The sequence below is a fragment of the Oryzias melastigma genome, linkage group LG7 (genome assembly GCF_002922805.2).
Source record: "Oryzias melastigma strain HK-1 linkage group LG7, ASM292280v2, whole genome shotgun sequence".
NCBI lineage: Eukaryota > Metazoa > Chordata > Actinopteri > Beloniformes > Adrianichthyidae > Oryzias > Oryzias melastigma.
In genome coordinates this window covers 30436693-30450362 of record NC_050518.1, presented here as the reverse complement: position 1 = coordinate 30450362, position 13670 = coordinate 30436693, and the positions used below count along the sequence as shown (strand labels likewise).

General features: G+C 44.6%; 1 protein-coding gene across 3 annotated transcripts in view; it reads right to left on the bottom strand.

Annotated features, from left to right (window-relative positions):
• Nucleotides 1–13670, bottom strand: part of flna (filamin A, alpha (actin binding protein 280)) — a 51205-nt gene that overhangs the window by 4421 nt on the left and 33114 nt on the right. The window contains exons 20-43 of one of the 3 annotated variants that reach the window (XM_024293958.2): nt 12159–12276; nt 11941–12053; nt 11657–11806; nt 11266–11584; nt 10518–10691; nt 10276–10438; nt 10038–10198; nt 9791–9958; nt 9585–9708; nt 8765–8921; nt 8497–8686; nt 5717–5740; nt 5071–5318; nt 4379–4453; nt 3837–3936; nt 3621–3761; nt 3415–3543; nt 2475–2648; nt 1928–2089; nt 1649–1852; nt 1416–1568; nt 1218–1340; nt 873–1139; nt 670–807 (exon numbers count right to left, since the gene is read on the bottom strand). In XM_024293958.2, coding sequence (XP_024149726.1) covers nt 670–807; nt 873–1139; nt 1218–1340; nt 1416–1568; nt 1649–1852; nt 1928–2089; nt 2475–2648; nt 3415–3543; nt 3621–3761; nt 3837–3936; nt 4379–4453; nt 5071–5318; nt 5717–5740; nt 8497–8686; nt 8765–8921; nt 9585–9708; nt 9791–9958; nt 10038–10198; nt 10276–10438; nt 10518–10691; nt 11266–11584; nt 11657–11806; nt 11941–12053; nt 12159–12276 — 3775 coding nt within the window. The remainder of the gene's footprint in view (nt 1–669; nt 808–872; nt 1140–1217; nt 1341–1415; nt 1569–1648; nt 1853–1927; nt 2090–2474; nt 2649–3414; nt 3544–3620; nt 3762–3836; nt 3937–4378; nt 4454–5070; nt 5319–5716; nt 5741–8496; nt 8687–8764; nt 8922–9584; nt 9709–9790; nt 9959–10037; nt 10199–10275; nt 10439–10517; nt 10692–11265; nt 11585–11656; nt 11807–11940; nt 12054–12158; nt 12277–13670) is intronic. The other 2 variants (XM_024293961.2, XM_024293960.2) reach the window with 2 other exon arrangements.

Below are 13670 nucleotides of genomic sequence, written 5' to 3'. Positions count from 1 at the left end.
AAATATAATGAATCCTGGTTGTGCTTATTTTCTGTGGTTTTTGTCCTTCAATGTTTTAGTTTGACTTTGTCAAACTTTGAAGCCAAATTGCTTGGGGCATTTGGGAACTATAGCCAGTAGCCTCATAAAGTCATGCACCGTCTTAATTTTTTGCAAAAGTGTTTAAGTTAAAGGGTAACCAAACCCCCATTTTTTTATACATTTAATTCTAAATGGGGCTTTAAAAGTGCTGTATGTAGGTCATTGTCAAATTTTTGATTAATTCAAATAAACTTGTTTAATTCTTTAAAAATATATTCAAAAACCGTCTGTGTGCTGCCCCCTATAGGATGAATTGAGGTGTTACCTGGGTCCCATTTTTGGAGTCTTTGGTATGATTCACCCTGTATTTGAACTCACAACCTTTTAGTCTCAGGGTGGACACTTTACCACAAAGCCACTGAGCTGGTAGCTGAAAGTTTAAGTTAAATTTTTTTCATACTTTTTATTTACAGTTTTGAAATTGAAAACTCTAATCAGAGAGCCACAGTAGAGGTAAAAGAGCCACATGTGGCTCCAGACCTCTGGGTTAGAAGATCAGTGACTAAAACTCTCCCTTTCAGGTGGAGTGAGACAAAAACCAACGTCAGGTTTGATCTTCTAGAGCTTGGCCCAGTTCTCTCCCCTCACCAGGCTCCTGGACAATATAAGACACGCCGCTGGAGCCATCTTTGCGGTCCTCGAAGGCGATCTCCGCCTTGCTGGGCCCCTCCACAGCAATGCTCAGTCCTCCGGCTCCGGCTTCCCTCGTCCAGATGCTGAACTCCGCTGCAGAGAACAGAGGAGTCAGGATGTGTAGACCCAAAGCACTTCAAGCTTACCTAAACACCAACCTGGTACTCCTGCCTCAGCTCTCTCAAGACCTGGACCTCCAGCACGGACCTTGTGCGACCCGCCTTCACCCAGGGGTCCCACTGTGAACTGGAAGGGGCTGCCAGGTACGTGCATGCCGTTGTATTTGACGCTCACGGTGTGCACTCCCGTCTCGGTGGGGACGAAGCGGATGCAGTAGGTGTTGTTCTCCCCCTCCATGATGTCCGCCTTGTGAATCTGGCCCGACGGGCTGGTCACCTGAGCCGTCATGTCCGCTATGCTGATCTCTGAAAGACAGAATGGATTCATTCCAGATAACATGGACGGAGGCATTTCAACCACCTCCAGAGGGTCTTCGGCTTCACCTGGGATCTTGAGGCTGAGGTCGCACTGGCTGCCCACATTGGCGACAGACGCCGCCCTCCTCTTCCTGGTGATGCTCTCCTTCATTCTGCCTTCTCCAGTCACTTTCACTGTGAATGCACTCCCTGAAGGAACACAGTTGATCAGTGTTGCAGCATGAAACACCACCTCTGAACTCCTGCATGTTCTCCGATCCTCACCTGGAACGTGCTGGTCAGCAAACTTGATGCTGATGATGTAGTTTCCTGGTTCGGTGGGGGAGTACGTGACTTTACAGGTTCCGTCCTCCTGGTCCTCTGTGTTGATGTCCACTTTACTGGGCCCCTCGATGGAGAGGCTCAGGCCGCCGTACCCTTCAGGGAGCACGGATGGAGAATGTTCAGTGTGAAGGTCGAGGCGTCTTTTGGAGAGAGCGTGTGGGACGGAGCTTTACCTGCATCTCGAGTGTCGATGATGAACTCTGCCTGCTCAAAGGTCTTGGCCTCAATCAGACCCTGCCCGCTCACACGGACCCGGCTGGCATCACCGATCTCAGACTGGCTGATCATGACAGCAAAAGGACTGCTGGGGATGTGGCGACCGTTCTTCTTGATGTTCACCAGATGCTCTCCCATCTCTTTGGGAATGAAGGAAATACCTGTTGCAGAAAAAACAGCAGCATTACATCAACCGTTGCGGTTAATCCTTTCTAGGGTCAGGAGGTCACACTCACCGACGTGTCCGTTACGCAGCATCTTCAGCAGGCAGGGCTCCTCACGGCCCGAGGGCGTGGTGAGGGAGGCGGTCAGCTGGCTAAGATCCAGCTCGCCGATGTCCAGAGGAATATCAGCCGCGGAACCCACCTTCAGTTGGGATGTTCTCATGGAGTCGTCACCTGCAGACCAGAGTCACAGATCAGATCAACTCATTCTCCAAGTCCGTCCTGAGTTCTGTATGATATTAAAGACCACCTCCGATGAAATGATACAATGCTTCTGTATTTTTAACTTGTTCTTCTGTCATTTTTTGATAATGGAGAACATGTATTGAGAAAATTAAGCTTAAATCAAAGTTACGATTTTTTTTTTTTTTTAATTCAGATTGTTGTGAATCAGGAGCCACAAGTTTGGTCCTGCCCACAACTCTGGGGCAAATTTCTGATGAACTCCTGCCGCTCTGCAGAAACTATGGCCTACAAAACAACAGATTGTTTGATTTTGGCTAAAAACAGCAGAATCCTCATTAAAGGTAATCTGAATGGTATCATGTTTTAACCTTACCAGTTATCCTGGCAGAGAAGGGACTTCCAGGAATGTGTTTGTCATTGTATTTGACCAGGATGTTGTAGTCTCCCGGCAGGACCGGCAGATAGGAGACTGTGCAGGTCCCGTCCTGGTTGTCCACGCAGCTGATGTCTGCTTTGGACGGACCTTCAATAGCCAGGGAGAGACCTCCTGCCGGGACAGAGAATTGGTTTCTTGAATGTACATCGTCTTTTATTCGTCATCTTTAACTCCAACTCAAACATTGATTCATAACAAGAGTTTTGTGGTGGATGAACCACTCACTTTTTTTTATTTTTATTACTAAAACAAACTTAAATATTTAATTGATGAACAAGCTTCTTGTTTTATTTGAAAAATAGTTAAAGTAATCTGTTAGTTTTTAAAATGACAGAAAGAAGAATTGGGGCGAACCACAGCAGGGATTCCAAGTCTCACTATGAACATTACGGTTTATTTTAAACATATTTATTTGGTTTATGTTGACGTCTTAAATTATGTGGTAGATTTTTTTAATGCATAGCTTTATCTTTATTCATAATTTTATAAATATTCAAAATGATTAGTTGCTTCCTTGTCCCCATGTGTGCTGTATGGACTTGTCTGTAGCTATAAAGCTTCCCCAGTGTTTTTAACCAGGAAGTGGGTTGTTTTTTTTTTTTTTTTTTCTTTTAAGACCAGTTTTGTTTCCTCTGCTTCATTTGGGATTTTTTTGTTGGGCCTAAATGACTTTGTGAATAAAGAATTTCTGTCCATTGATTCAAGAAAAAAGAAAAGGGAATTGATAACCAGCTCCGTAGCAAAACCCCCTTTGTCCTGCTGACCTTCACCTGGACTAATGCTGCAGTCAATGTTTAACTTTGGGACTTATGATTTTCCTCACCTTTCAGATGATAGATCATAACTTCCATTAATCTCGTACAAATATTCTGCCTACCTTCTCCTGCATCTTTAGTATCAACCGTGAAGACGGCGGGTTTGTTGACAGTGCCGTGGATGAGGCCGGGGCCGTAGGCGCTGACGTTGCCACTGTTCATGTAGTCCACATAGAACTGCAGAGGGCTTCCTGTGAACAGCAGCATGAGAGCTGTTATTATCCCATCACGGATCCATCCATTTTTTTACAAACCGGCTCAGTGGTACCTGGGATGTGGATGCCGTCATATTTGATGTCCATCTCATGCAGGCCGGCCTCCGTAGGCGCATACTTGACGGTGACCGTGCCGTCTTTGTTGTCGGCAATGTCAGGTTTGGCCACTTTACCCGAAGGCATTCGAACCTCACCTTTAGAAAAACCGAAAAAAAGTTAATCTTGTCTGGATGAGAACATCTTCCCCATCACCGAGCGTTTAAGGTTACCTGTGATCTCGCCCTTCTGGATGGTGAACGGTATGACGAGGTCAAAAGGTCTCAGCCCGGCCACGTCCAGACCATTCATTCCCATTGGCCGGTCTGTTGCCTAGGAAACAAATGATGAACCATGAGGAGGGTGCAGCAAAGGGGCCATTCTTCCAGCATATCACAGAAGAGTGGAGGCACACAGGAGCGTCCAAACACCAACACAGGAGAATCATGAGATGAAATGACAAATGGAGGAGACATGATGATGGTCAAACTGTGAGAGAGAACATGAATGAGGGTCATGATGGAAGGACGAACAGCCACAATGAGCCATTTTGAAAGATGTGGAACTAAGTCCACATTATAGACTTTCAAAATGTCTGCTTCTGTTTGAATGAAAAAGCTCCCTGAGAGATGAAACACCTGCGAAGAGAGACAACGGATGATGGAGCTGCCACACAGGATGAAAACGATGGGATGAAGGATGAGAGGAAATGGAAGGAAGTTTAAGAAATGTAGTTAGGGGGATGACAAAGGATGAAGCTGCAGGTTTTGGGTACCCAGGGCTGCTGAGTGTAGTACTGGGCCATTTGACTCTGTTGCATGAGCTGGTCTGAGGGAGCTCCTTCCAGGGCCTGAGAGGGGAGATGGGGGTGAGGAGATAAAGACACACAATAAGAGTTGATGGGAAATAAAAGCGTCAGAATAGTTTAAAAAATTGTGTTTTTCGGAGGAACTTAAAAATTTGCTTCCTGGAGATCAAAAGTCTTAAATTTATTAGGAGGTCAGTATGGAAGATCAAAAAAGACCAAATAAAATTCATACATTTAAAGAAAAATTTAATTGAGGAAATTTTTTTTTTTTAACCGTTTCCCCACATTTCTATACTGCACCATCCCTTAATTCTACCATCTTAAGAGATATTTAAAGTGGATCAAATAAAAACTGACAATATCCCCAAACTTTTACAACAAATAACATCAATATTTTTTTCATTTCTATGCCCATTTTTCACCATTTATGTATTTTAGCCAATATTAAACAGATTTATTTTTGGTAAATATGTCTCGCTCTGTTCTAATCCTCAGTCTTCATTTAAAATTTCATGAAATAATTTCCAGCGATGTTGAACAAAACCTGTTCTTTCAGTCACAGTTCTGCTCCGGTCGAGTTATCCGTGTTTTGTTCCTCCACAGTTCCTGCTCCGCCCGAACCCTCCCAGGCCCTGATACCAGATCTCCACATCACTCACCGTGACTTGGAAGGGGCTGTTGGGAATGTGCTCTCCTCCGAAACGCACGCAGATGATGTACTCGCCGGGCTGCGGCGCCGTGTAGAAGATGTCAAATGTCCCATCCTCGTTTTCCACCACGTCCACGTCCAGCTCCGCCCCCTCGGGCGTGCACACGCTGCACGTCACCTTTCCTTTTCCAGCAGCCTTGGCGTCGACCGTAATGACCGTCTGCTCGCCGATCTGGATAGTTGGGCCGATGCCAGCGCCTTTGTGACAAATAAAAATGATGCAGTAACGTTACAGCAGCTCAGAGACGAACTGGGCCTTCAAACAAGCAGCATGCACATTCCACAACCTGGAGGATTTGTTAAAGTCAATCTAATCATGTTATTCCAGCCTACTGTAAACTGTTACCAATGAAACTTCTGTTAAGAGTGGTCATGTTTTTAACTGAGGGCTAGATTAGCCAGAGAGCCATTCCACCATGCAACCTTACCTGCTCTGTTAGTCTATTAGTCTGTCCAACAAAAGACGGAGGACGACGCACAGTTACCACAGGGGAACAGAAACCAAGGTTGGAAAAAGGCAGAAGAAAGCTGGAACCACTATCCTCCATGCTGACAGAAGAAGAGCATTTCCTTTACAGATGGTTCAGTGGGCTTACCTAAACCGTGACCGCCGATTGAGACTGATAAAGGAACGGTGGGAAGCGGGGAAGCAAGGAAAAAAAACAAAAACAAAAGTGACAAAAAGACAGTCAGGTGGGCGTGTGGGAGAGGACAGCAGCAACAACTGTGCTCCAGACTCCTGCATGAGGACACAACAGTGATGGTGGAGTGTGCAGCGTGGAGGACGGGTGGTGTGCGTGTGTGGAGGTGTTTATACATTTGGATGTGTAACTGAGGAGCACAGCAGACAGGACAACAATGCATGAAACCATAAATAAGCAGAAGATACAAACAAAAGTATTCATTTATACAAAAGAAACAAACCACAAAAACTAGCTGAAGGTCTTTTTCAGGAAAAGGATGAAGAGCTTTTAAACTATTTTATTACTCGTCTGTTGGACCGTTATGTAAGCTTTTTTCTCCACCAAGACTTTAAGCTGACCAGCAAAGCTTATTTTTAAATATGTTTTTAGTTTACTAAAAAAATAAACTAATGTTGATAGTACTGCTGCACGAGTGAGTTGAACATTAAGCTGCTCCTCTAAAAGGCAGTAGAGCGGCTCTTTGGTTCAAGTCTCATGGAGAACTGTAATGCATCACCACACAGCCACTACATCATTTTGAGCATTGTTCATTTATGAATTATGTAAGACCAAAATTTCATATGAGTTTCTTGCATTGATCAGTCAATCTGCGCAGTAGCCCATCAGGGATTTGGGCTGCCTGGTTTATTAATGTGAATTCGGTTCAAGCTGTTCAAAATTTTTGGTACTTTGAGAGTTATGCAGTTTTGGCATATTTTACATCTTTTGTACACCATTATTATGCAAATCTTATGCAGTTGTGTTTGAGACATTCATAGGCCATGCAAATATTTGGCTGACGATTGTTCCATGCATGTCTGATGGACTTTCGCACATGTACCACGGATGTACAACAGATGTCATGTATAAAATACATAACTGATTCACTAATCATCACTAAATTGTATATAAACAGCGCAATGATCACACACAGTTCACGTATTGTGTAACTGTACATAAATAGGCTGCTCTTTCCCCCCCCTCTATAAGTCTATGCCAACTGGGGGTCTCTTGCTTGATCTGTCCAGCTTTTCTGGGGGGATGAGGTCAGGTGCCGTGTGAAAAGAAGGTAGCAGGAAGGGGTCCCATGTTTAGCGGACGGGGATACAACTCTGGACAAGCACCGGGCCTTTCTCGCAAATCCCCCCAGCTGTGGCTCCTGCCGGGGGTGTCCCCAGCTGAGATGGGGAGCGACTCAGAACTGGTGTGGACCAGGAGAATCCAACTGTTTAAAAGAAAGCATGGCGAAGGCCCGCGGCGGGTCCTGCCCATGGTGATGACACGATTTAATTTCTGCCCAGTGCTCCGAATGTCTAAGGGCAGAAGTTCAGTGAAGTGTGGCTTTACGTGTTCTTTGAAAGAACTCCGGAGGAAGTACGAATAAACCATGAACAGTACTTCTGAAAATTTTAGATAAAAGACCACAACTTTTCTCACATATAACAATAATTACATATGTGCGATATCCACAAACTGCACTTGGTGGCTGTGTGACACATCCTTATGAACACGGCCGTACTAAGATGGAAAGAAGTGGCCATCTACGAAAGCAGAAACATTTTTACATAATCTGGAAAGATTGTGTACGGATTTAAAGGATCTTCATTCATGTTCAGGTAAACCAGAACAACTCTAATTTTCTTTCAGCATTAACTGAACCACAGCTCTAAAAATCCTCCAAATCTCAAATTAAGCTCGGAAAAAAAAAAAAAAAAAGAAAATCCTTTTTGAAGACCGACTTTGAATAAAATTGTTTTTGAAGTTTAACATGTTCTTGTGGCATTTTTCTGATTGAGGACGTATGAAGAAAATTCAGATTAAAACTGCATCTGAGTATTTCCTTGTTCAAATCATAAATCAGGAGCAAACAAAAACAATGCAGATGGTAAAAGATTCTTTTTTCTGACGTAGAAAATACGCTTCCTGCTCTGAGCTCTCAGCAGGAGGGAGGGGAAAGGGGGGCGGAGATGCTCTGACCCAACAGCCCTTCTTACAATTCAAAGGTGAATTTCTAATGAACTTCTGACACTCTGCAGAAATGGTCCAAGACATTATTATATGCATGCATTATTATAATTCAAAGACTACTGGGGACGATTGAAAAAGATGATTGAGTGGAACTTTAAACAAGTTTTACCACATTACCGGCTAATATCCGGTGTCAATATCCATTGTTTTTAAAGCTCTTCAGGAAACTGTCAAGAATCAGAGCACGTGACAAAGAGGAACAATGATCTTATGGCTGCAGACAGTGGACTAGCATCTGCTCTTTAGACACAATTCATCATAGTATTTGGTTACAAGCATTGAGACATTAAATTGATTACAAAGGAACTGTTTTAGGCTGGTTCAAGTCAATTATCTGACAAGTCTTCCATTTTTTGTCTTAATTATGAGTCAGAGTTTTAAGTGAAAAACATCTTAAATGTTTTTAAGGTAACAGGAAAAAAAAAAAAATCAAAACTAACAGTTTTCAATCTTAAGTATTTTTTTAATATATATAAATAAAAAAAATGTCTTGCCTGTTATGCTACGAGTAAAAAACAAAGCAAAAGCATAAAAGTGAACAAAAAGCTGTAGATTTACTTGCGCTGTCTTCATATAGAGCTGATAAACAGCTGTGGTCAGCTTGAGATTGTTTCCAAGAGTGTTTCCATGACCACAAGGACTCGAGCAGCGGCGTGACGTCTCACCTGTGACGGTGCACTTGCTGGCGTCTCCAGTGGGCAGAGCCCTGATGCGGTACGGCGAGTACGGGATCTCATCCCCGCCGTACTTGATCAGGATGGTGTATCTGCCCGTCATGTCTGGCACATAAGACACCAGGTAAGTCCCATCGTGGTTGTCCCGGATGTTGGCCTTTTTCGGCTTCCCCTCTGGGTCCTGCGGCAGAGAGGATGACAGGTTTCAAAGCTGAAAATCTCAGATCAGCAACTTCTCACTTGCATGAGTCCTCCTCACAGTGATCTGCACTGCCAGCAGTCCCTCGCCAGCATCTTTGGCATCAATTGTGAATTCGACAGGCAGAGAGGCGGGCACCCCTGTGGTGTTGAGGCCCGGTCCACTTGCTCGCACCTTACTGGCGTCGTGAGTGGGGAGGACCTTCACCTTGTAGGGGCTGACAGAGAAAAAGAAAGTTAAGTTTGAAAAGGAAAATGTGCCATCCAGGATCAGCTGCAGTATTTTTCCTTTAACATTCAAGTCTTTTAAAAACAGGAGTATTCCTGTTGCACACGTTATCCAGGTGTAATCTTATCCGGAGCCTGCTCTTTATCCTGACTGCTCATGTCACTAATCTGAACTCACTTTAACACCACGGCGTCGACCTTCACATCTGCTTTGTTCCCTCAGCTTTCTTGTGGGAAATGCGGTTTAGAGATGACCAGATTATTCAGTTCATGTTTTGATGCGCTTGTGGATTTGAATGAGATTACATAAAAGGTGATCTTAACTCTTTAAGTAAACATCTAAACGGGCAGAGGCTCTACAAGTTTGCGCCTACTAAACTGGATTTGCAGCAGCTTAGTCGAGTTGACGATTAAATTAAAATCTGGGCCAGATGCTACAGCAGCTCCTCCCCAGCTATTCCGGTCCACTTTTAATGGAACCCCCTCAACAGGAATAGTTCAGTACCGTTTAATGGGTCCATTTTATAATGGAAACAAAACACCGGACCACTCAGTGGAAACTAATTTTAGCTTTTTTTTTTTAAAGTTTTCCTCCATTTCAGTCTGTTCAGGTAGACATTTGTCAAAGTGGATTTTAACAGTCTGTGCTTTACCTGCGTGGGATCTCCTCATCAGCGTACAGCACATTGATAGAGTACGGCCCGTCTCTGGTGGGTACATAGTTGACGGTGTGGGTTTGGTCTCCGTTGTCCACCACCTCCACCGGTTCCACCACACCTTCACCCACACAGAAGAACGCGTCAACACGGAGCAAGCAAACCAGCGTGCCTTGGTGTTTACAGTCAGGAGGAGGAGTCACCTTTGGGGCCTTGAACGCGGACCTGCAGCGGGGCCACTCCAGCTTTGGAGGCGTCCACGGTGAACGCCTGTGGGATGTTTGCCCTGACGGCGTTGCCCAGACCGGGTCCCTGGCACTTCACCTTGGTGCTGTCCACGGTGTCGTTCACGGGCACCGTGAACGGACTCCCTGCACGGACAAAACCAAGAAGAGACCTTCAGAAGAAGGATTTGATGACTTCTCAATAAATTTGTTTCTCTGAGTGGACCTTTGATGGGTTGCCCTCCATATGTGACGTTGAGGTTGTAGGTTCCTGCCTCATATGGAATATACTCCACACTGCAACTGCCATCTTTATTATCAACGCAGGACATTTTAGCCTCTGATGGACCTTCCATGGCCAGACCGAGACCGCCAGTTCCCGCTCCTCTGCAACAAGAAGGTGAGGAAGGTCAGAGAGAGTTTTCCTTTTCTGTTCTGGAGAGTTCTGGGTTTGTGTCGCATACCGAGTCTCAACTGTGAACTTATTTGGCTTGTTGGTGATGCCCGTTTTCAGTCCAGGACCGTGCACACGGACACGAGCCGGGTCGCACCCTTCAGTGACGGCAACACGGAACGGACTCTTTGGCACCGGAGAGCGGTCGTAGCAAACCTCCACGGTGTGTGGGCCTGAAACATTCCCGTGGATGAGTACAGCAGCTGAGCAGGAGCGTCAGCTGGATTCTCACTGCGCTGCAGCTCCACTCACCCTCCTCGTATGGAGTGTACTCTACATTGTAGGTTCCATCTCGGAGGTCTGTGATCATGGCTTCAGTGCAGCTTCCAGACGGGTTGCTGATCAGAGCTTCAATGTGTTCTCCCCCGGTCTGGGTCAGAGCACGAGCATCCACGGTGAAGTCGGTGGTGGCATCTCTGAAGACTCCTAAAACAGAGTTCGAGCACATGAATTAATGCTTGATTGAAGTACGGTAAAGGTTTGGTTGCTGGCATTTTTAACATGTTCTTGTGGTAGTTCTCTGATGAACATATTCTGGGATTATTCTTTATTCAAATTGTTGAAGTGAACAAGTGAAACTCGGGGAAGGGAAGAAAAAAAAGAAATAAAGAACGTGACCACGAGTCGGGGAAAAAAATAAAAAAATAAATTGGCGGCGGCAGCTGATGTTGATTCTGCCGATGCTTCCCCTTAGCACGAGAGCAGCTGTATTTGTGACTGTAGCTTAAGCTAGCAGGAGAGTGTTTATTAACAAACAGCTCTCAGCAATGGTGAGGGGAAGGGGGGAGGGGTTGCCCTCGTCACAATAGCCCCTCCCATAACTCAGATGAATTTCTAATGATTTAATGCTGCTCTGTCGTAAAAGGTTTTTGATTTTAGCTAAAATTAGAACATAATTAAACTACTACTGGGAATGCCATTAATATAACAAAAACTGTGATTGGGGCGAGTCTTTAAATTCAAAAATAAATCCACATCACTGAACCCCAACGTTTCCTACCTTTCCCTTCCACCCCCGGTCCAAACACGTGGACTCCGCTGATGTCGACTGCCGGCTCCACACTGAGCTGAGCAGGGAAGTTGGGCACATCCTGGCCACCGTAGCGGATGGTGAGCGTGTAGCAGCCGGGGTACAGAGGGATGTAGGTGATTGTGTACGTCCCGTCGCCGTTGTCCTGAATGTGAACCTCCGCCTCGGTGCCGCCGTCTGAGATGATTTCGATCGTCAGCTCTGCCGGACCGGCGTTGGTGCAGTCCACGACAAACTCCCCCGTCTCTCCGACTCTGCCACGCTCCAAGCCTGGGCCGGAGCAGCGCACCTGAGGGGTCGGGGTGAGGTCAGCCCAGCAGATTCATGTGTGAACACAGCAGGTCTGTAAACGAAGGCCGACCTTGGAGGGGTCTGACGCAGGGTAAGCTGTGGGGGTGAATGGTGATCCAGGGATCGGCACGCCGTCGTAGGTCAGTTCCACCTGGTACGGCCCCACTTCTCGAGGGATGAACTTCACCTGGCTGGTCTCTGGGCTTAGACCCATCTCAACCTGGAACACAAATAAAAATACAGGAAATTAAACTTAGAATGTTCATGATCAGGAAAAACTGACTACTTTTGGTTTATACTATTAGCTTTACAGCATCATTACAGTGGAAAAGTCCGACCAACGCAAAGACCGACCTTGCTGACCACAGGCTTTCCAGAAGGTCCGGTCACTTTTGCAGCAACCTTTCCCTGACCGCCGGCGCCCTTAGACTTGACAGTCACTTCCTGGTCTTTGCCTACAGTCATCTCTACAATTCAATGAAAAAAAACACATCAAATGATTAAGCACAACCCTAAAAATTAGAATCAAACTTTCATACGAGTGAGAATAACGATGAAAGTGAAGAACATACTGTCTCCGAGGCCGGTCACATTAATCTTGCCGAGGTCCATGGAGGGCGCCACAGGAACGCTGAAGGGACTCTTGGGAATGGGATCTTTACCGTAGGTCACACCAACGGTCAGAGGACCCTGATGGAGATGAAGCAGAGCAGGAGCTCAGAAAGACAGACTGACAAGACTACTTTAATACAAATGGGTCAAAATATCTTTAAGCAACTTATCCTTCTTTAAAACCATTTATTTTCCAACAAAGTAGTTCTGGTCATCATGGAAATATCCTCTAGTTTCTCAAAAAAAAAAAAAAAATTAGCAGCTACACAAAGTTTGTTTCCCGATACAAAAATAAATATGAACATTCATTAAATATTAAGTTTTTTGTCACAGCCAGTATTAGGTTTAATATGATGAATGGCTTCCTGAACTCTGCGGAATGAAACGGTTTACATAGCCAAGCTGAAATACAACAAATAATTGGGATAGACAACAAAAAGATTATGCATCTCTAGCAATGACAAAAAGCATAAACAGGAGTCCCACCATGTTGGTTCAAAATGTGACTAAAATACACAAATGAGATATAGAATGCCCAGTTACTTGAAGAAGCAAAATTTGAAGAAAAAAATTGAGGAAGTACAGTTTACAAAACTGTTATCACTGCCATCTATGCAGAATAAATCAGTTACAATCGTAAAAACAAACCAACAAAAAAAGCAGCACTGTAATGTGAAGTAAAAACCTTTACCTGGGCAAAAGGGGAGCATTTGTTTTTTGAGTCTTAACTGATGACCCTTTTTTCCAGTCCTGGATATATTCAGGACACTTCCAAATTCAAAGTGGGTTGAACCTGGTTCAGCCCTCCTCTTGCAATCATTTATTTAACATGAAGAGTAACTGCAGTAGTTTGATCTCAATCTTACATTTCATAAATTTAATCTTGAATCAAAAATGTATTTTGAGTGTTGATAACAGGCCTGAAGATTCTTCCAAAATGTCTAAACTGGGGAAATCCCAGAAAATACAGTGATTGACTCTTAAGCTACATTGTCTCCATCCTTAATATTGCCTTTAGTGTGATATTTTAAATTATCTCATTTTGTTTTTCCAAATGCTCTCAGAAATATTTTGGTCAAAAATGGCACCTAACAGAACTTCCCGTCTCCCATCTCTGCACGTTCAACATGTGAATCAGTGATTTGAGTCTTCCTGGACTTGGTAATTTATAAACAGGAAACAAGTTGGAGTTCTTGCAGCTGATCTCATCAGGTAATCATCTCCCCCACCGATTCCAGAGGACTTCTCAGAGATTCAAATTGGAAGATTTTTTTGTAAAAATAAAAATGAGTTCAATCTAAAAACCCACTGATGCTTCTGCCAGCTTACCTGCTGCACAGGAGTGTATTTGACAGTGTGCGTGTTGTCCCGGTTGTTGATGATTTCAAAGTCTTTAACAGCTTCTCCTTTGTTGGGGCCGGTGAAGCTGCAGTCCACGTTGGCTTTTCCTGCTCCTTTGGTGTTCACAGTGA